We start from the raw sequence: 23291 nt of genomic DNA, 5'->3' as shown, positions 1-23291 counted from the left end.
TGTGCAGTTGTGTCACACAGCACAATACCACAGATGTCTCCAGTTTTGAGGGAGCGTGCAATTGGCATGCTGACGTCAGGAATGTCCCACAGAGCTGTTGACAGATAATTTAATGTTCATTTCTGTACAATAAGCCACCTCCAATGTCGTTTTAGAGAATTTGGCAGTACGACCAACCTGCCTCACAACTGCAGACGACATTTATGGCGTTGTGTGGGCGAGCGGTTTGCTGATGTCAACATTGTGAACAGAGTGCCCCATGGTGGGGGTGGGGTTATGTTATAGTCAGGCATAAGCTACGGAAAACATACACAATTGCATTTTATTAATGGTAATTTGAATGCACAGAGATACCAAGATCCTGAACCACATTGTCGTGCCACTCATCTGCCGCTATCACCTCATGTTTCAGCATGATAATGCACGACCCCATGTCGCAAGGATCTCGCTACACCCGCAATAACATCTGCTCAATATGTGTATGTGACTAATAACATTTGTTTTGATCTGTACACAATTCCTGGAAGCTGAAAATGTCCCAGTTCTTCCTTGGCCTGCATACTCACCAGACATATCACCCATTTAACATGTTTGGGATGCTCTGGATTGAGGTGTATGACAGCATTTTCCAGTTCCCGACAATATTCAGCAACTTCGCACAGACATTGAAAAGGAGTGGGACAATGTTCCACAGGCCACAATCAACAGCCTGATTAACTCTATGTGAAGGAGATGTGTCGCTCTGCATGAGGCAAATGGTGGTCACACCAGATACTGACTGGTTTTCTGATCCACGACCCTACTTTTTTATTTAAGGTTTCTGTGACCAATATCTGTATTCCGAGTCAGGTGAAATCCATAAATTAGGCCTGACTGATTTCCTTATATGAACTGTAATGCATTACAATCTTTGAAATTGTTGGGTGTTGCTTTTATATTTTTGTTCAGTATACATTACTTTCCAGCCATTCATTTCACACATGAAGTTGATTTATTCTGAAATTGCTATTTCCTGTTCTGATGTAATAGCTGATATTACTCATGGGGCACCTTTCTTTATTGAAAATAACTTGCACCTGCTACTTTAGAGTAAGAGTTATAGAAATATTAAAGCCCAGGCTACGTTGTATTAGAAGGAATTTCATTTCAGATCGGATTCTAATTCACAAAAATGTGAGTTATTTCGCAGACATTATCCGTTATTTAGTGTTTTCTTCCAGCAATTTCTGACTCAGCTGTGATCAAGAGGCTCATCCTATCACATATCCTTGGGACGTCCCTAACCCATTGAAGTTGAAATATAAAATGTTTACGGTAAGGGTTAATTTTAGGGTTAGGTAAGGGTTATGTTATAGTTAAGGTTAGGGTTAAGGTTAGGGTATGGACGTTCCAAGGATCCAGGATTGCACTAATCGTGACCAAAACGTTATCACTGTTGACGTCTATGAATCGTGGCCAGTGATTGGATGTCTCTGGTGTGTAAGGTGAGTTTCAATTGGCAGCAGCGCTTTGAGAACGTTTTATCATGAGTTCTCATTGCAGCAGCACTCTTGGGACTGCTCGCATGCCTGAGCTGAGTTGAGCTGAGCTGCCATCGACTGTCTCGAGTATCTTCAACAATGGAAGAATCATAACTTTATGTCATCTGGAAAACTCACGGCTATATCGAGTTTTTGAGCAAAAGTCAGTTGTGTAGTTGTATCACGCGTTTAAGTGTGGCGTGTAGGGGTAAGTCTTGAATAGTCGGGGGTTGGTTTGTCTGATTTGTCGTATTTTTGGCCATTGTTAAATTTCAATTTGACTCAACACTTTTCATTTTTATATAGGATAGTAGCCAATAGTCACCTCAAGCTGATTATCTTGAAATCAAGGTTGAGGTTTGTCATGTGTGTGAACTTGTAGCAACTATTGTATTATTCGCTTCGTAGTTAGGTTTGCACAAATTATCTCATTTACACACACGAAAACAGCGGTTTTGGCTCCACTGTTACCAACTTCTAATCATTAATTTGCTTGCTGATGATTTTTTCCTGAATTGTTGAATAGTATTCCTAATATGAGCGTTTTCTAAACTTCATTTATTTTAAAGGCCCAGTGTAGTCAAACGTAATGTTCATTATTGTGTATATATACTTCCACACTGAGGTTGGAATGATGCTGTGAATGTTATGGTAATGTAAGCGCTGTTTTTAAATGTAAGCCTGAAATTGCAGCCTGTTTTGGTGGGATGGAGTTTTGGCCTGCCTGGTAAATTTAGTTAATAGACCAATAAGAAAGAGTTCCAAACCTCTACGCCAATAACAGCTGGTTTTCACTTCACCACTTGTACCACCGCCAGATAGTCCTAGAAAAAATTATTGCTTGAGAAAATTGCTCTTTGGTTAGCTTTTGTGTTTTTGACCATTTTAATTGGCAACAATCACAATAAGGTACTTATTGTTACCCAGAAATGATTTGATATTGAGATAAAAATGGCTGTACTTTACCTTTTTTAATTTTACCTTTTTTAATTGAAAATGTGTCAATAGTGAAAATGCAGAGGGAAAATAAGCAAACATTGTGGTTCACTGCTGGAATTTCAGCAATGCAGAATTTAACTGTTGCCATAACTTTGGACTCTTTAGACTGGACAATTTGTGCCTCCAGAAATTTCTACAAGATTGATTAAATGGAGCTTGAGGGCCAATGGTGGAAAGGACAACTTGCTGGAGATATATACCAGGCTTTGCGCTACAAAGTAAGTATGCTGTCATATTTCAAAGTGGAGGCAATAACTGCCTACATTAGTGTAATATTTCAAAAGTGAGAGCTGTTGACCTGATGTATTATATTAACACACAGGCCTACAATACATGGCTGATCATAGTGAAGTTAAAAATGTGACTGTCCAGTGTTTTTATGCGTGTTACACACACACACACACACACACACACACACACACACACACACACACACCAGTCAAAACACCTATTCATTCAAGGGTTTTTATTTAAAAAAAACTATTTTCCACATTGTAGAATAATAGTGAAGACATCAAAACTATGGAGTCATGTAGTAACCAAAAAAGTGTAATACAAATCAAAATATATTTTATATTCTTCAAAGTAGCCACCTTTTGCATTGACAGGTTTACACACTCTTGGCATCCTCTTAACCAGCTTCACCTGGAATGCTTCTCCAACAGCTCCCACATATGCTGAGCACCTTTTGGCTGCTTTTCCTTCACTCTGTGGTCCAACTCGTACCAAACCATCTCAATTGGGTTTGAGGTCGTGTGACTGTGGAGGCCAGGTCATCTGAAGCATCACTCTCCTTCTTGGTCAAATAGCCCATACACAGCCTGGAGGTGTGTTGGGTCATTGTCCTTTTGAAAAACAAATGATAGTCCCACTAATCGCAAACCAGATTGGATGGCATATCACTGCAGAATGCTGTAGTAACCATGCTGGTTAAGTGTATCTTGAATTCTAAATAAATCACTGGCAGTGTCGCCAGCAAAGCATCATCACATCTCCTCCTCCGTGCTTCACGGTGGGAGTCATATATGCAGAGGTCATCTGTTCACCTGCTCTGCGTCTCAAAGACCCAGCGGTTGGATCAAAAAAATCTTGAATTTGGACAAATCAGACCAAAAGACAGTCGAATGTCCATTGCTATTCTTATTGGTGTCATTTGGTAGTGGTTTCTTTGCAGCAATTTGACCATGAAGGCATCCTCTGAAATGTTGATGTCTTGAACTGTGTGGCATTTTTTTGGGCTGCAATTTCTGAGGCTGGTACCGCTGGATAAGTTCATTAGAGTTAACTCTGGGTCTTTCTTTCCTGTGGCGGTCCTCATGAGAGACAGTTTCATCATAGTGGTTGATGGTTGTTGCGACTGCACTTGAAGACACTTTTAAAGTTCTTGACATTTTCCGGATTGACTGACCTTTATCTTTCTTGTCTTGTCTTTATCTTGTCTTTGCTTATTTGAGCTGTTCTTGCCATAATATGGACTTTGTCTTTTACCAAATAGGGCCATGTTCTGTATACCACCCCTACCTTGTCACAACATAACTAATTGGCTCAAATGCATTAAGAAGGAAATTCCACAAATTAACTTTTTTTACCAAGGGATTGGGAACTTGGGAAATGCATTCCAGGTGACTACCTCATGAAGCTGGTTGTGAGAATGTCAAGTGTGCAAAGCTGTCATCAAGGTAAAGGGTGGCTACTTTGGAGAATCTCATCAAATATTTTGATTTAACACTTTTTTGGTTACTACATGATTCCATATGTATTTCATAATTTTGATGTCTTCACTATTATTCTACAATGTAGAAAACTGTGAAAATAACGGAGAACCCTGGAATGAGTAGGTACCCATGCTGAGGTTGGAATATTATTGTGTAAGCGCTGTTTGAAAAGTCTGCCTGAAATTTCAGCCTATTGTGGTGGGATGGTGTTTTGGCCTCTGACATCACCAGATAGTAAATTAGTTAATAGAAAAATAAATAAAAGCTAGTTTTCAGTTTTCCCACTCCCAAACAGTTTTATAAAAATTATTGCTTGAGAAATCTCACAGCACCCCCCTTACATGACTCCCCTAGCTCTGACTTTGCTGGTAGCTACTTTGACAAAAAATGTACTTATTACGACTGATGTGGTTATTCCACCTAGCTAGCTTAAGATCAATGCACTAACTGTAAATCGCTCTGGGTAAGCGTGTCTGCTAAATGAGTAAAATGTCAAATGTAAAGTAGTGTTGTCACGATACCAGAATTTTGACTTCAATACCAGTTTTAGTATCACGATACCACGGCAAAAAGAGTAAGTGCCATTCTGTGACTTAGCCTAATCTAGACACTCAGCTACTGCTCTGTTCAATCTTTAGAGTTCAATATCATGACAATTTAAATTCGATTTCAGACAGCCCTGTATGCATTAATGAATTAATCATATTTAATTAGACTTTAGTAAAAATTAACTACAAAAATAACAATGTATTTGACTGGTAAATCTCTATTGATAAACAAGGTAAATCAAGATTTAGTCTAGGCGGCCTATTCACAATGCAGGTCAATGCATTTTCAATAGGGGTGTTAAAGTGTTGGTTTCATGTGCTGAAATAAAATATCCTAGAAATGTCCCATATGCACCAAAAGCTTATTTCTCAAATTTTGTGTATGAATTTATTTATCCCGTTTGTGAGCATTTCCCCTTTGCCAAGATAATCCATCCACCTGACAAGTGTGGCATATCAAGAAGCTGATTAAACAGCATGATCATGACACAGGTGCACATTGTATTGGGGACGATAAAAGGCCACTCTAAAATGTGCAGTTTCGTCACACAATGCCACATGCTGACTTCAGGAATGTCCACCAGAGCTGTTACCAGATAATTTAATGTTAGTTTCTCTACCATAAGTCGTTTTAGAGAATTTCGCGGTACGTCCAACCGGCCTCTCAACTGCACGTGTAACCACACCAGCCCAGGACCTCCCACCTGGCTTCTTTGCGTTCAGCCGCCAGCTGAGGAAACTGTGGGTTTGCACGACCAAAGAATTACTGCACAAACTGTCAGAGAAAGTCTTAGGGAAGCTCATCTGCGTGCTTGTTGTCCTCACCAGGGTCTTGACCTGACTGCAGTTCGGCGTCGTAACTGACTTCAGTGGGAAAAATACTCACCTTCGATGGCCACTGGAGAAGTGTGCTCTTCATGGATTAATCCCGGTTTCAACTGTACAGAGGGCAGACGGCGTTCATGGCGTCTTGTCTGCGAGCGGTTTGTTGATGTCAACTTTGTGAACAGAGTGCCCCACGGTGGTGGTGGGGTTATGGTATGGCCAAGCATAAGCTACGGACAACAAACGATTGCATTTTATTGATGGCAATTTCAATGCAGAGCTACCATGATGAGATCCTGAGGCCCATTGTTGTACCATCACGTCATGTTTCTGCATGATAATCCATGACCCCATATCGCAAGGACCTGTACACAATTGCTGGAAGCTGAAAATGTCCCAGATCTTCATGGCCTGAATACTTAGACATGTCACCCATTGAGCATGTTTTGGATGCTCTGGGTCGATGCGTACGACAGCCTGGACTCGCCAATATCCAGCAACTTCGCACAGCCGTTGAAGAGGAGTGGGACAACATTCCACAGGCCACAATCAACAGCCTGATCAACTATGTGAAGCAGATGTGTCAAGCTGCATGAGGCAAATAGTGAGCACACCAGATACTGACAAGTTTACTGAGCAACACCCCTCCTTTTTCTTAAAAAGAAAAGGGTCTGTGACCAACAGATGCATATCTGTATTCTCAGTCATGTGAAATCCATTGATTAGGGCCTACTGAATTTATTTCAATTGACTAATTTCCTTAAATAAACTAACCCAGTAAAATATTTTAAATTGTTGTTTTTATATGCATGTATGTATGTAGTTGTAGTGGTGACTTTGTTGCTGCTTGCTCTGCTTTCTGTTCGCAAGTGTGAGTGTAATGTTGCTCTGTATAAACCAGATATAGACGGTCCATGAATCGGCGTATGCGAACGTGAGTAAATTACATAGAAAACAATGGGTGGACATCTTGGATGCATCTTTAAATGTGATGGAGAGACGATTTAAATGTGCAATATGCAGAAATTGCTCTGCCATTTCGGCATTTCGTTTTAGACAAAGCGAGCAGTCGATAACTAGAGAATTATTGTACCATCTTAACCACGGTGAAATAGATATTTTCAATAACCCAAAATATTGTATTTTCAGTTTGAAACTGGTGTACAAAACAGAGATGCAAAAACTAAACTTAAGAACGGGAAGCATAGACACAGTGCACAGAACAGATCTACTGCTTCTTAGATTAGCTTTCAATGAGATCTATAACTCACATTTCTATGTGAATTTTGTCAGGTCACCCAATAGGTTTATGTTGACAATCAGCAACTTCTATGCAGCATGAGTGATGAGCTAACATGTTGCAGTCTAGACTCCTAGTCCTCTAGCAGTGCGTAAGTGGATCAGGTGAGAGGCATGAACGGTGAGCTCGTGCTATAAGGGGACATAGACTTGAACCTCTCAATAAGTATATGATATGAGACTCGTGGCAGAAGAACCGAAAGTAACATGATATAGGACGCATTTGAGTGATGAGGCTAAAGCAACCGACTGCAGACAAAAGTCGGGGCGGGTGCAGCTGTGACTGCCAAAAGTGAATCGGAATACAAATTGTATTTCTACGATTCCAACAGTTAAAACGTGGCCTTAATCGCTTGTGGACAGACGCGTAACATAAAATGGTATCGGAGCGTCTCTCAACAGACGGTGGGATGAGACGACTAACAACTTCCGGTGCCCTGATTCCCCCCCCCGTCACTTATCATTTGGACTGTCATGATATCATTGCATCTTTGGAATCTCTGAAGTGGAGACATCTGGCCCATAGACTTACCCAAAACTGTCAGTTTCTGTTTAGGAGGTTAGGGATGTCGCTAGTCTCGTTTAATATCTTTTCTCATACTTCTACCCCCAGATCTTTAATGGAGCATCTGAAGCAGTCACACATTTTAGATCTGGTTGGCCAAGATTACAGATCTTATAATGTATTGTTTACTTTTTTTTCTTTAGGAAATCAAGTTGCCCTCCTACAAAGGCCAGTCCCCCCAGCTCAACCTCAGGCGCTACTTTGCAGACCTCATAGCAATCGTAAGCAATCGCTACCGGCTGTGCCCAACAGCCAGACACCTTGCCGTCTACTTGCTGGACCTTTTCATGGATCGCTATGATATAACGGTGCAACAGCTTCACATGGTCGCACTCTCCTGCTTGCTTTTGGCTAGTAAGTTTGTCAGCTTCCTTGCAAGCCTCTGCTTCGCCAAACTTCTAATTGCTATGGTCCACCCAGCCTATAAACAAAATTTTTCTGTGTGCCATGTGATTATTTCCCGTCCTCTACAGGTAAGTTTGAGGAGAGAGAGGACCGAGTTCCTAAGCTGGAGACTCTTAACAGCCTGGGATGCATGAGCTCCATGAACCTGGTGCTGACCAAGCAGGGCCTGCTGCACATGGAGCTCCTCCTGCTGGAGACCTTCCAGTGGAACCTGTACCTGCCCACCGCTGCACACTTCATAGAGTACTACCTGTCCATCGCTGTCAACGAGGCGGACCTTCACGATGGCTGGCCCATGGCGTGCCTGGAGAAGACTGTGCTCTACATGACAAAGTATGCTGACTACTTCCTGGAGGTCTCCCTTCAAGGCAAGTTGAAGTTCTGTTGCTGCTTCACTTAATTAATTTGATACAGCAGTAGCAATACAGGGATATAACATCTACAGAAGAGACAGGAATGCCTATGGAGGAGGTGTTGCTGCATATATTCAGAGCTAGATTCATGTAAAGGTTAGTGAGGATCTCATGTCTACTGTTGAAGTGTTGTGGTTGCAGGTTCACCTTATCTAAATCATATTTTAGGGTGCTGCTCTAGGCCACCAAGTGCGAAGTCAGTATCTGGATAATGTGTGATGTTAAGAGGTCTATTTTTTTGGGGGGGGTGACCTGATTTAGACTGGTTTTCATCAAGCTATCCACTCAAGAGGAAGCTTCTTACTGTAACCAGTGCCTGTAATCTGGCTCAGGTTATCAATCAACCTGCCAGAGTATTTACAAACAGTACAGGATCTACATCATATAAAGTGTATTGGTCATATCTTTACTAATGCTGTAGAACTTTGTTCTAAAGCTGTATCCACACCCAATGGATGTAGTGGCTATATCCAGAAAAGCCGAGGTTCCAAAGACTGGGCCTAAAATAGTGTATAAGAGATCCTACACAAGATTTTCTAGTGACACCTATGTTGAAGATTTGTTGGTTTGTGTGTAATGAGGAGCATCCAGACGCTGCACTTGATGTATTTATGAAATTGTTTCTTCCAGTTATCAATAAGCATTAGTGGTGTAACGGACCGTAGTTGATCCGTGATCACCCAACCCCACAGTTCGGCACACATGTGAACCGCGGATCAATTGCAAAGTTCAACCACCTTAGTGTGAAATACAGTTTTACTGCCGCTGTTACTTTAAAATAAAAAAAATTGATGCAGTGAAAAGTGAAAAGATAGACAAGGCAGATGCGTGCTGTGTTTTACTCTGACGCATGAAGGTTGATTTGATTCTTTTTTTTAAAGCAGTTGTGTGTACTATTCACATGAACGGGGAATGTTGAATCCCAACGAATCAATCCTGGATGCTCGCGTTGCAAAAAGCAAAGAAGAAAAAAGAGCAGTGACAGCCATGGCTAGCGGAGGAGCTGAAGAACTGGAAAAGCCTCCCGCTTCATTTAAGTCTCGTGTATGGGAGCATTTTGGCTTCCCTGTCAAATATGATGACGGAAGAAGGGTGGTGGACAACACCATTACGGTGTGCAGGCGTTGTGCCACAAGAAAGCCGTATGAACATGGAAATGCATTGAGCATGGCCACACATTTAAAGTGTCATCACCCTGTTGTCAGTGACGGGAGCCAACTCAGCCAAGAGACAACTTCTCACCACAGCATTTAAGCAGCCTTTTGCTGCAGAGTCAGACCGGGCTAAAGCCACCATCAAATCTATTGGGATGTTTATCGCTGCAGACGTGAGGCCATACTCTGTTGTGGAAAAAAAGGTTTAGAAATATGGTGAAAGTGCTTGAGCCAAGCTATGAAATCCCCTGGCGTACCCACTTCAGTATGAAGATCTTGCCAGATCTTTATGAACAGGAAAATATCAAAATTGTCGACTAATTATCCAAGGCATCCTCTGTTGCCCTCACCACAGATGGGTGGACCTCCAGGGCAACGGAAAGCTACGTGACTGTGACTGCTCACTACACCACAGAGGAGTGGGTGATGCGAAGTCCGGTGCTACAGACACGTCGCACAGGCACATCTGGCGCAGGTACTGCTCGGAGCAGTAGCAGAGTGGAAGCTAGAGAGGCCCAATGGCAATATCTCAACCACCACAGATGATGCCAAGAACCAAGTAAATGCAGTGATAGAGGCTGGACTGGGGCCATAGCTGGCTTGCTTTGCACATGTGATCAATTTGGCATCCTAAAGGGGAATCTCAGTGAACCAGATGGACCGCCTCCTTGGGAGGATCAGGAAGTTGGTGGCTTCCTTTTTCCACCGACGCACAGCAGCCGCTCGTGCTTAAGACCAAGCAAGAAACGCTACAGCAACCGACCCACAAGATCATACACAATGTCACAACAAGATGGCGCTCCAACATGTCATAAGTGGAGTTCCATCTTGAGCAGCAGGCAGCTATATATTCTGCACTGACAGACAAGACCCTGAAAAAAAAAAAGACATCTTCACCTTGTCTGATGATAACATCAAAGTGGCAGAGGAGGTCCTCCAAGTGCTCAAACCCCTCAAAACGGTTCCAACCCTATTGAGCACTGAATCTGCACTGTCTTTGTCCATGATCCTAAGTCTGAAAACAAGGATTCTACAATCGATGGGCCCAAGTGAGGAAGACCGCACCATCACTAGAGATATCAAGGCTGCCATAAGAGGACCTGAACCCCTGATAACAATACTGACTTTTAAATGTTATTGCTACGATTTATAGTTCTATGAAAATAAATAATTTGGTAGTTTAATAGATCAAGTATTTTTTTCTGCAGGGTCAAGCCGCAGACTCAGAGGCATCTCCGCCACAAAATAATTTGGCCATGAAGGAGCTTTTCGGGGAGACCTTTGCGAGCAAGGACACAGGCAAGACGTTTGCCAACACCATCGAAGAGGTGGCATCCTACAAGGCAGCAAGCGGTATTCCCACTGGCATGGTGGAAAAGCAATGAGTGTAAATACCCTCACATTGCCATGATGGCAAGAGGTTACCTGACTGTGCCTGGCAATTCAGTTCCTAGCTAGCGGGTGTTCTCCACAGCAGGGGACATAGTGACTGCAAAGAGGTCTACCCTCTCCCCAGACAGTGTAGACTTCATCTTTTTGAAAAATAATTAAGTTATTAGCTCAGGTCTGCTTTGCTTTCTTTCCTTTTTTTTATTTAAGAGGACAGGCTATTTTTTTTCATTCACTATTGTTCCAAGGAAGAAGGTATCATGCACTTTAATTTAACAATTGAGTGTTGAATATTTTATTTAAACATTGAAAAGTTACTTGCTTCAAGTGTTCTTTAAGTAATAAAGGGAAAGCAAAGTTAAAGGTCTACATTGTTTTATTATTATTTTTTTTTCTTTCTGAAATGATCCAATCCGTGACTCAAAACCATTAATTTTGTGATCCGTTGCACCACTAATAAGCATGCACCTATTAAGAAACTGACTGCTAAAACTGTTAAGCCCCCCTGGGTTATTGAGGAATGGGAAAGACTTTATGGTCGAGAGAAATTAAGCAAAGGAGAGCCTTCGTTAGAATGGCCGACCATTGTAAAATGAGAAATTGTGATTTTTAAACTGAACAAAAGAAAATGTATTAAGAAACCGAGAAATGTTATATATGATGCAGGTATAATTGGAAAAAAGGCTTTGGCGTACTTTAAATGAAATTATGGCAAGAAAGACTAATTCAACTCCATCTTTCATTGAATCGGATGGCTCATTCATCACAAATCCTATTTTAATGATTTCATTGGCAGAGTGGGCACACTGCGAGCCATCATTCATGCATAAAATACCTAATGAAAGAAAAGCATTGTAATTTTGTAAAGTTAGCGTGGGAGAGGGGGGAAAATGATTGCTCTCCGTTAGGGATGACCCAATTTTAGTCGACTGGTCGATAGGGTGTTGGTCGACCAATACATATTTTATTTCTATTTCTTTTTATTTTCTTTGCAGTTGCAAAAAACATAATTCTATTTATTTCATGGCACATGTCTTGTCTGTCTCAGTGGACTAATCCATTGCGGAGGCCGCAGTAATACATTTACCGTTGATTCCCATTTCTATTCTGCAATGTTTGTTTGGTTACCGTCATTTCTGTTAATGCATTTTAATATATTAGTCTTTTACAGTGGACATGTTTGCAGTGCGCACAACCTAGGCAACACTTGTGAGAAACAAGTTTTGGTTTATTTCATTCCATTTATGAGTTGTCCATTTATTGTATTTTGTTTAAAGGGGTCCTGTCAATGTTGAGTAAGGGATGTAGACTTACATTATACAGTGCGTTTGGAAAGTATTCAGACCCCTTTTCCCACATTTTGTTACAGCCTTATTTTTAAATAAATGTTTCCCTCAATCTACACAAAATGCCCCATAATGACAAAGCAAAAACAGGTTTAGAAAAAATAGAAATGTGATATTTACATAAGTATTCAGACCCTTTACTCAGTACTTTGTTGAAGCACCCTGTATTTGGAGTTTTTCCTATTTTTCTCTGCAGATCCTCTAGAGTGCTGTCAGGTTGGATGGGGAGCGTTGCTGCGTAGCTCTTTCCAGAGATGTCCGAGCTCTGGCTGGGCCACTCAATGACATTGAGACTTGTCCCAAAGCCACACCTGTGTTGTCTTGGATGTGTGCTTAGGGTCGTACCTGTTGAAGGTGAACCTTCACCCCAGTCTGAGGTCCTGAGTGCTCTGGAGCAGGTTTTCATCAAGGATCTCTGTACTTTGCTCCATCTTTCCCTCAATCCTGACTAGTCTCCCAGTCCCTGCCGCTGAAAAACATCCTCACAGCATGATGCTGCCACCACCATACTTCACTGTAGGGATGGTGCCAGGTTTCCTCCAGACATGACGCTTGGCATTGACCAAAGAGTGCAATCTTTGTTTCAGAATCTTGTTTCTCCATGGTCAGAGTCCTTTAGGTGCCTTTTGGCAAACTCCAAATGGGCTGTCATGTGCCTTACTGAGGAGTGGCTTCCGTCTGGCCACTCTACCATAAAGGCCTGATTTGGTGGAATGCAGCACAGATGGTTGTCCACTGAGGAACTCTAGAGCTCTGTCAGTGTGAACATCGGGTTCTTGGCCACCTCCCTGACCAAGGCCCTTCTCCCCCGATTGCTCAGTTTGACCATGCGGCCAGCTCTAGGAAACGTCTTGGTGGTTCCAAACTTCTTCCATTTAAGAATGATGGAGGCCACTGTGTTCTTGGGGACCTTCAATGCTGCAAACATTTTTTGGTACCCTTCCCCAGATCTGTGCCTCGATACAATCCTGTCTCGGTGCTCTACGGACAATTCCTTCGACCTCATGGCTTTGTTTTTGCTCTTTGTTTTTGCACTGTCAACTGTGGGACTATATGTGTGTGTGTGCCTTTCCAAATCAAAGGGTCTGAATACTTATGTAAATAAGCTATTTCTGGTATTCATTTTACATTTTTGAAATTTGTCATGATTGTTTGTAGATTGAGGAAAAACACCTGATTTAATCAATTTTAGAATAAGGCCGTAACGTAACAAGGTGGAACAAGTCCAGGGCTCTGAATACACTGTAAATGTGCCCATGGAGCTTCTGATTCTTTTTTTCTTCACCTCAAACGGCAAGTAAACCAACGTGTTTTTACATCCATTGAGTGACAATAGTTCCTCCAATGTAGCCTATTTGTAAAATATTCATATACCTTGTGCGAATAGCCTACAGCTGTGTCAGTTTCCCGAGCCAGTCCGAACTGGCTCGGGAAACTGAGGGTCCAGAATTTTATGATGTTGCAAGTTGATAGTGCTTCAAGTTCCTTGCAGACAAACAGGCCATGTATAGCCAATGTGATTTATTTTTATCAGGTTCTTTTCTATCTGCAGGCTGCAATGTATTTATTTGTTGGCTTTATGTAGGCTATGTTTACATAGTTGGCAATAGAAGTTAGGCTACTTTTAGATTTGTATAATTTCTTAATCACATGATGTGGAGGTTCGGGTACAGGTTTTTGTCTTGATCTCTGGCTCCCTCAAGTCATTTTACTTATTTACTCACTGTGCTTAAAGCATCAGACAAGCTCCGCAGCCTACATATAGTTGATTTTATTAAAACACAGAGGGTGTTTTATATCCGGAAAAATGCACTTTAACATTTCGACCACTCGATTGTTAGTCTGGGACAGCCCTACTGTCCAACAATGAGAAACCACCTGGTATTGACAACCTACACTACATGCCCAACAGTATGTGGACACCTGCTCGTCAAACGTATAATTCCAAAATCATGTACATTTGGAGTTGGTCCCCCCTTTTTGCTATAACAGCCTCCACTCTGGGAAGGCTTTCCACTAGATGTTGGAACATTGCTGCTGGGACTTGCTTCCATTCAGCCACAAGCATTAGTGAGGTGGGGCACTGATGTTGGGAGATTAGACCTGGCACGCAGTCAGCATTCCAATTCGCGAAAAACCATTTCATTATGGACATCACTTTGTGCACGGTACAGGGCTTTCCCCAAACTATTGCCACAAAGTCTGAAGCACCGAGTTGTCTAGAATGTCATTGTATGCTGTAGCTTTTAAGATTTGATAAACAGCCCCAGACCATTGTTCCTCCTCCACCAAACTTTACAGTTGGCACTATGCATTCGGGTAGGTAGCATTCTCCTGGTAATCCGCCAAACCCAGATCTGTCCATCGAACTGCCAGATTGTGAAGCGTGATTCATCACTCCAGAGAATGTGATTCCACTGCTCCAGAATGCAATGGCGGCTAACTTTATCACTCCAGCCGATGCTTTGCATTGTGCATGGTGATCTTAGGCTTGTGTGCGGCTGCTCGGCCATGGAAACCCATTTCATAGAGCTCCCGATGAACAGTTTTTGTGCTTATCTTGCTTCCTGGGCAGTTTGGAACTCTGTAGTGAATGTTGCAACCTAGGACAGACTATTTTTACACGCTACGTGCTTCAGCACTTGCCGGTCCCGTTCTGTGAGCTTGTGTGGCCTACCACTTCGCGGCTGGGCCGCTGTTGCTCCTAGATATTTTCACTTCACAAATACAGCACTTATGGTTGACCAGGGTAGACATTTGATGAACTGACTTGTTAGAAATGTGGCATCCTATGATGGCGCCACGTTGAAAGTCAGATCTTCAATAAGGCCATTCTACTGCGAATGTTTGTCTATGGCAATTGTATGGCTGTGTGCTTGATTTCATACACCTCTTAGCAACTGATGTGGCAGAAATGGCTGAATCCACCAATTTGAAGCGGTGTCCACATCCAGTTGAAGTTTACATGCACCTTAGCCAAATGCATTTAAACTGTTCACAATTCCTGACATGTAATCCTAGATAATGTCATGTTATTTTAAGACAAATGTCAGAATAATAATTTATTTCTGCTTTTATTTCTTTCATCACATTCCCAGTGGGTCAGAAGTTTACATGCACTCAATTAGTATTTGGTAGCATTGCCCTTAAATTGTTTAACTTGAGTCAAATGTTTCGGGTAGCCTTCCATAACCTTCCCACAATAAGCTGGGTGAATTTTGGCCCATTCCTCCTGACAGAGCTGGTGTAACTGAGTCAGGTTTGTAGGCCTCCTTGCACGAACACACTTTTTCAGTTCTTCCCACAAATGTTATATAGGATTGAGATCAGGGCTTTGTTGATTGCCACTCCAATACTTTGGCTTTGTTGATTGCCACTCCAATACTTTGACTTTGTTGCCATTTTGGCACAACTTTGGAAGTGTGCTTGGGGTCATTATCCATTTGGAAGACCCATTTGCCACCAAGCTTTAACATATCCACAATTTTCGTCATGATGCCATCTATTTTGTGAAGTGCACCAGTCCCTCCTGCAGCAAAGCACCAACACAACATGATGCTGCCACACCTGTGCTTCATGGTTGAGATGGTGTTCTTCAGCTTGCAAGCATCCCCCTTTTTCCTCCAAACATAACGATGGTCGTTATGGCCAAACAGTTCTATTTTTGTTTCATCAGACCAGAGGACATTTCTCCAAACTGTAGTCTGGCTTTTTTATGGTGGTTTTGGAGCAGTGGCTTCTTCCTTGCTGAGTGGCCTTTCAGGTTATGTCGATATAGGACTCGCTTTACTGTGGATATAGATACTTTTGTACCCGTTTCCTGTTCTGAGATTGATTTGCACTTTTTTCATCTCTCGGAGACAGAACGAGTCTCCTTCCTGAGCGGTATGTCGGCTGCATGTGTAACCAATGTGCAATGGCTAGCTAGTTAGTGGTGGTGCACGCTAATAGCGTTTCAATCGGTGACATCACTTGCTCTGAGACCTTGAAGTAGTTGAGGGCCGCGGCTTTTGTGGCGCGATGGGTAACGATGCTTCGTGGGTGACTGTTATCGATGTGTGCAGAGGGTCCCAGGTTGGGGCGAGGAGAGGGACGAAAGCTAAACTGTTACACGTGGTCCCATGGTGTTCGTACTTGCGTACTATTGTTTGTACAGATGAACGTGGTACCTTCAGGCATTTGGAAATTGCTCCCAAGGATGAACCAGACTTGTGGAGGTCTACAATTCTTTTTCCTGATGTCTTTGCTGATTTCTTTAGATTTTCCCATGATGTCAAGCAAAGAGGCACATGGTTTGAAGGTAGGCCTTGAAATACACCTACAGGTACACCACCAATTGACTCAGGCTAATTGACATCATTTATCAGAAGCTTCTAAAGCCATGACATCTTCTGTAATTTTCCAAGCTGTTTAAAGGCACAGTCAATTTAGTGTAGGTAAACTTCTGACCCACTGCAATTGTGATACAGTGAAATAATCTGTAAACAATTGTTGGATAAATGAATTGTCATGCACAAAGTAGATGTCCTAACTGACTTGCCAAAACTATAGTTTGTTAATTAACAAGACATTTGTGGAGTGGTTGATTCCGACCTAAGTGTATGTAAACTTCCGACTTCAACTATTGTATACATACATTTTGAAAAATACTGAGGATGATAGCGGATGATGTTGCCACTCCTTTTTGCCACATCTTTAGAGAAGTGTTTGTTCACAGACCTGGAGGGAAGTCATCCTGCTATCCAAAAATGTTAAAGCTCCCTTTCCTGGCTTCTAACAGCCTAACAATCAGCTTGCTTCCAGTTCTTAGCAAACTTATGGAAAAGATTGTTTGACCAGATATAATGCCATTTCTCTGTGAACAATTTAACTGACTTTCAGCACACTTCTAGGGAAGGACACTAAACATGGACTGCACTGACACAAATGACAAAGTTGGTGATACTGATAAGATTGTGGGAGCTGTGTAGTTAGCTTTTAGTGCCACCTTTTATTATTGATGGCGTAACATAGCTCTCTATCCATTATATTATCTAATAGAACGGTCTTTTCTTTATTGGAAGCTTCTCTAACGTAAAACATGTAAAGTGTGGTATTTCATAAGGGAGCTGTCGATGCCCTTTTTACTGTTACACTATACATGTCAGCACCAGCTAGTGAAGTCATTGAGGCCCTAAAGAGTTGGGTTCAATTTTAGAATAGGTGGCTAGGAATAAACTAGCCCTGAACAGATCGAAAAGCATTATTTAGTACCAAACACCCCCAAGGTACTGGACCTCAGCTGAATCTGGTAATGAATAATGTGGCTGAGCAAGAAGATACTAAACTTCTTGTTATATTCGATTGGTTACTGTCATGGTCAAAGCATATTGATTCTATTGTTGTAAAGATGGGGGGGTCTGTCTGATAGATGCTTTGCTTTTTTAACACTCATGCATGCAAACAAAAGTAATTTTGTCATTTTTATTAGGACCCCCATTAGCTAATGCTGTAACGCTAGCCAAGCTTCCTGGGGTCCAACACCAATTAACAAGGCATTACAAACAACCACAAATCCAGACTCCACAAACATTCAATTAGACAAGCAATTAGACAATAGACAATTAAAATACCTGTCAGGATGTTTTCTATTTCCTGTCCAGTGATATGGTTTATCGCATTAGATGTTTTCTTTTTTTTCCTTTATGGTGGATTTACTTTTTGCCTGAGAAATATGGATTGGTAAAGATTTCCATTCAGCTGTGGCTCTTTATAAAACTGTAGATTTAAAGCGATTTGTTCTTGCCTTGGGTTGTCTTAGCTGCCCTGGTGGTTATGCATGTTGCTAGTATGTACTAACTGGCCTGAAAAATACTGTTTAAAAAAATAAATAATAATAACATTCCTAAAGAAAATCTGAAGACTGGATATGAATTTGTTTTCAATGTGAAGCCATGAGAGGTTCTGATGCATTTGGATAATATTCATACGGATAGAGAAATTAAGAGCTAATCTGGCAACCCTGTTTTGAGCAATTTTGAGCTTTTTTTCCTTTGCTGCAGGAGACCATATAACTGGACAGGACTCAAAGTGTGATAGGACCAGGGATTGAATCACCTGATTCAGTGTGCTAGATGTTACATACTCTGAACATTCTTGTAACTACAATTCCCTTATCCATCTAAATGACTGTTCTGACCATGATAAAGCTGTGTCCAACATGACTCCTAGTAGTTTTTTTCTCTCTCACTTGCCCTACTTTTTTCCCCTCCACTTTTTAAAATCTAGGCAATTCAGTTAAGAACAAATTCTTATTTACATTGACGGCCTACCGGGGAACAGTGGGCTAACTGCCTTGTTCAGGGGTAGAATGACAGCTTTTTACCTTGTCGGCTCGGGGATTTGATCCAACAACCTTATGGTTATTGGCCCAACGCTCTAACCACTAGGCTACCTGCCGCATTCTATTCATTGACAAATTCAATTGGGGATCATCAGCAAGCATAGATCTTGAACCAAATACAAACCATTTTGTTTTAGAAATGTTCAATGCCAATTTGTTCATATCAACCCACTCTGACACCATTCTTAGTTCAATGCTTATTACATCTGTTAGCTCATTACATTCTGATGCTGTGCGATACACTGTAGAGTCATCAGCATACATGACTACTCTTGCTTTGTTCATTGCTGAAGGTAAATCATTAGTAAAGCTAGAGTAGAGAAGTGGGCCTAGGCAGCTTCCTTGAGGATCACCACAGTGTATATCTTTACTATTTGAAAAGCTACCATTTTAAAGAACACTTTATGCCTTCGCCTGGATAGATAGCTTTCCATCCAGGATATAGCTGCAGACTTGAAACCAAAATATTTGAGTTTACCTAGTAACGGTTCATGATCAATTACATCAAAAGCAGCACTGAAATCTAGCAACACCGCACCAACTAACTTCCTGTCATCTATTCTCTTTAACCAATCATCTGTCATTTGTGCTAAGGCCGTACTCATTGAATGCCCTTTGTATGCATGCTGGAAACCAGTTATCAGACCATTACATGAGAAATAATTATTGATATGTACAGATACAATAATTTACTTAACAAGCTTATAGGACGACTATTAGGATCAGTGAATGCAGAGCTCCTGCAAGCTCTGGATTTGTTGCATCTTGACTACTGCCCAGTTGTATGGTCGGGTGCGTCAAAAAAGGACCTAGAAAAGCTGCAGCTGGCTAAGAACAGCACCACGTCTAGCCTCAAATGTAGACAGAGGGCCAATGTCAACAGCATGCATGTCAGTCTCCTAGTTCAGAGTGGAGAGTGACTTTTTACATGCACAAGATTATCCCGTTATTATTCATGTTAAAAGCTTGTGTCCCGATTTATGAGAAACCTGGATAAGATACTGTGGCATGTAAACGTTTTATCCAGTTTCCTGTTTTTCGCAGGTTAGGTCTAGTTAACACTGGTAAAGTTGTCTGTTTTCGTTTAGAGACCGGGGGCTCTGTTCCTGGAGAGATGCTTTCCTGTAGGTACCCACGATGGCGCTGACAGAGGGGGCCGCCTTGCTTGTAGTCCTTGTTTTTCACAAGCATTTCGCTACACTCGCAATAACATCTGCTAAACATGTGTATGTGACCAATCAATTTTGATTTGAGGGTTTTTGCTCCATCCCTAATCTAGCACACCTGATCCAAATAATTAGCTGCTTGATCAACTGAATCAGATTATTTACAACTGGTGTCGTCATGAACCTACAGGAGGGTAGCTCTCCAGGAACATAATTGGAGCACTGCTCTACACACTCACACATTATTCTTTAACTGTTCTCTTTAGCTACAACAGAGAAGTATGTACATACTAAAGCACTTGAACATTTGAGATTAGTCCTGCTAATTTCTTTATTTTTCTTTTCTCGTATTTTTTTGAAGTAGTTGTGGTGTTCTTTGGTCGATGTGTACTAGTGTTGCTGTTCTTGTCCATTCATGTAATGTTTTATGTTTTGTTTTCTTCAACAGCTAATGGGGATCCACATCTTTTTTTATTTTTGTAAATCATAACCGGTTTTTCAAACCAGTGTTTGCCTTCTGAAAATATATATATATTTTTTTATAGGAAGAACAAGAGTGTAATGTCACCTTTTGCACTTAAAGACGCAGCTAGCCTTGTTGCACAATATTCTGGTGCAATACATGGTGATGATTAATGACTTGCTCTTATTCCAGATCATGTGTTTCTGAGATTCGCCCCGTCACTGGTGGCAGCTGCCTGTGTGGCAGCCTCTCGTATCATCCTGCGCCTATCCCCTTCCTGGCCATCTCAGCTTCAGCGCCTCACCGTATACAGCTGGGATCACCTTGTCCCCTGTGTAGAAAAAATGCTCATGTGAGTGTCTGTCCTCAGCCGGCCTCTCTTGCCTGCTGACAAATACTGCCTAACACCAGGGCCGTGTTTATTAAGGCACACCTTATCAAAAACGTTTCGCAACTGGGGGGGGGGGCGGCAAGTCCAGGGAGTCCCTCTCTCTCTTCAGTATGTTTTCTTCCGTTTGGTGGCTAATGACCTTGATGCAACCTGAGAAAATAAGTCAACTCTTGCCATAATCTTAGTAACATGGTTGTAGAATTGTGCTGCAGGCTTGACAGGTTGGATGTTTGAATGTCACTTTTGGTCTTTCTTTGTCAGTGCTCATGACAGCGACGTGAAGGAGGCCAGCAAGCAGACGTGCCAGCCACCCGGTCAGCAGCCGGGCCAGACTGTGTACCATACCCCTTGCCAGACAACCACCACCATGCCGCCTCAGTACCTGCACCAGACCAGCATCCAGTACCCTCAGCAGGCCCTCCAGCCTTCCCTAGCCCTAGCCCCAGGCCACGGCCCAGCCTCCTACGTATCCCACTCTGCCACCCTGCAGGGCCCTGGTGCCCCGCCACACAGCCACCCCCAGACCATCTCTGCTGGTCTGGATGGCAAGGCCAACATTCCAAGCAGAGCCTACCAGGTCAACATGCACTATACCTGTGCTGCTCCCTGTTTTGATAGGTGATGGCTGGATCTCCAAGGTAGAGCTATGACAGTATGGGAAGTAAAAGTGCGAGCGACTGGATGGGTATGTCGTCTCTTTGGATTAGACTAATTAGCAGGACCAGGTATGTTTTTTTTTTTTTTTTTTTTAATTCGAGAAGTTATGATGCGATTTAAGCACTTTCTTCTATGTTAAGATGTGCAATATAATATTCCACAAATGTGCAATATTGTTATTTGTCATGTATCATTCCGGTGCTAACCTGCCGAAGGTGTGTTCTTCTTTTCAAAACCAATATGATTGAGTTATCACCAAGCATGGTTGTCATGTGCAAAGGGTTCTTTTCCCAACACTCTGCATTAGCTATAATTTAATTGCACTATAGACAAGAGACTGTGCTGCATTTATTTAAGCTAAGATACCTCAGAAGCATTGAATGTATGTTCTCTTTTCATTCCCTGGCGCCATGAGTAATAATGGGAATCTTATATCAGTATTGAACTCGAGGGGTTACTTTTGTAGTTTGATAGAGGAACCCGCATCACTCTGCCAGAAGCTACCTCAAATGTTAACGTTGACCTTTGCTCTTGAACGGTGCTCTCTGCAATGTTCAGGAAGTATAGTTTTCATTGTTTTGTGTTTCGAGCACTAATTTGGAGGGAATGTGTCATGTCAACACCTTCCTGTGCATGCGGAATGGCAGCGAGTGCTGTGTACTTCTAATATGGTACTTTTAAATAAAATGCCTGTCAGTTGTACTTCTGGTTTATTTTTTAATTATGCATCATATTATTGGCATATAAGGCTTTATGCATACATCAACAAATATTGCCTAAAACATTTCACAAACCATATTGTGAACTTAAACATACCGGATATGTGCTAATCAAGGGTTTAACAAATATAGGTTCATGTTGCTGGCATATTTATGGACAATTTTATTGAAGTATTTCCATTAATTTGCTATGTACAGGTTTGTGGATTCAATCACTTGGTCTGAATTGCTCTGCATTCCTTTCCCCACAGTAGAAAAACGACTAGGAAAAGCTGACCCTGAAAGGCAGAGATTTTGTTCATACGGGCATGCAAAAGAAAGTAACATAAGGGTTTTAGGTAGTCCCTCCCCGTTTTGTCAGTTTCCTTCCATTTGGTGCCTAATGAACACAACCAGGATGTCTCAGTGCTTGTGTACTGAAGGAACATAGAACACGCCATGCTGGTGTTTGACCAGCGTTGCCAGGAATATCCACACCGACAGGATGTGGTTGGGGTATGGGTGGATGTAGGTGGAGAGAGCAAACTCTGTCCCAGGGATCTCAGTGCTGTGGATTCTGGTATTGTAGACCGCCTCGATTACTGTGCTCATGTCTTGGTAGGCCATATGAATGGGGAAACCAGTCACCTAAAAACACACAGTTAATCAGTGTTTCCCCTATAGTTTATTTGTATCTTTCTGCCGAGATGTGCTTGAAAGAACAGCGGGACAAATTCCAACGTTTATTTGTAGTAAGTAGCATTTTATGCATTGTCTTTTGGGGTTATTTCAATTATGTAAATGATGGGCAACCCCATGCCTTTTCATATTTATTGAAAGGCGCTATTCTTTATCAGTTGGGCTACAGGTTATGCTTTTAAAGGGAAAATTATATTTCAGATGGTGTCAATACCATTTTGATTCATTTTGGAGTAGAATATCCTTAAGTGACCTTCTCCCGCTACCTTTGCCACCGCTGCTGAAATAAATTATAGGGGAGTTAAAACATTTTAAATAAAAATGTTTATCTCCCTTTTTCTATCATTCTTTTGGGGGTGATATCATACCCAATAATGGTCACTGTTATTAGTCATGTAGCATGTCTTACAACAGTATACACCTATTTTTATTCTGAAGGCCTGTGTTTTCTATCAAATTTAAGGACAATCTCAAACATCAAACCCTCCCCATTGTACGAGAGCAGAGTTGTTCATCAGGACACACAACAGAATATTAAATAAGCTTTTTATTGGACCAGTCCAGGTAGTCCCTTCCTGTTTCAATCCATTTGGTCCATAATAAATACTATCCACTGATTTCCCCTTTTCATATTAAAGAGGGTTACGGGTAGGCCTA

General features: G+C 41.8%; 2 protein-coding genes across 5 annotated transcripts in view; one reads left to right on the top strand and one right to left on the bottom strand.

Moving 5' to 3' along the window:
* Window positions 1-1511: 1511 nt before the first annotated feature.
* On the top strand, window positions 1512-21939 carry ccnj (cyclin J). Of its 4 annotated transcripts, none has more exons than XM_020481536.2 (6): window positions 1512-1728; window positions 2625-2737; window positions 7615-7825; window positions 7945-8244; window positions 20382-20541; window positions 20842-21939. In XM_020481536.2, the coding sequence occupies exons 2-6, from the start codon at window positions 2669-2671 to the stop codon at window positions 21200-21202; spliced, it is 1101 nt and encodes a 366-aa protein (XP_020337125.1). In that variant the 5' UTR covers window positions 1512-1728; window positions 2625-2668; the 3' UTR covers window positions 21203-21939. The 4 variants fall into 4 exon arrangements, with proteins under 4 accessions (XP_020337125.1, XP_031679232.1, XP_020337126.1 ...); XM_031823372.1 differs by having other exon boundaries at window positions 1525-1728; window positions 2647-2737; window positions 7615-7692; XM_020481537.2 differs by having other exon boundaries at window positions 1526-1728; window positions 7615-7692.
* The window catches only part of LOC109889805 (protein CC2D2B), an 8195-nt gene continuing 6214 nt past the window's right edge, over window positions 21311-23291 (bottom strand). The window contains exon 9 of the mRNA XM_020481534.2: window positions 21311-22583. Within this exon, the coding sequence (XP_020337123.1) occupies window positions 22359-22583 (225 nt within the window). The 3' untranslated portion in view covers window positions 21311-22358. The remainder of the gene's footprint in view (window positions 22584-23291) is intronic.

The sequence above is a fragment of the Oncorhynchus kisutch genome, linkage group LG4 (genome assembly GCF_002021735.2).
Source record: "Oncorhynchus kisutch isolate 150728-3 linkage group LG4, Okis_V2, whole genome shotgun sequence".
Taxonomy (NCBI): domain Eukaryota; kingdom Metazoa; phylum Chordata; class Actinopteri; order Salmoniformes; family Salmonidae; genus Oncorhynchus; species Oncorhynchus kisutch.
This window is presented reverse-complemented; position numbering and strand designations above follow the sequence as displayed.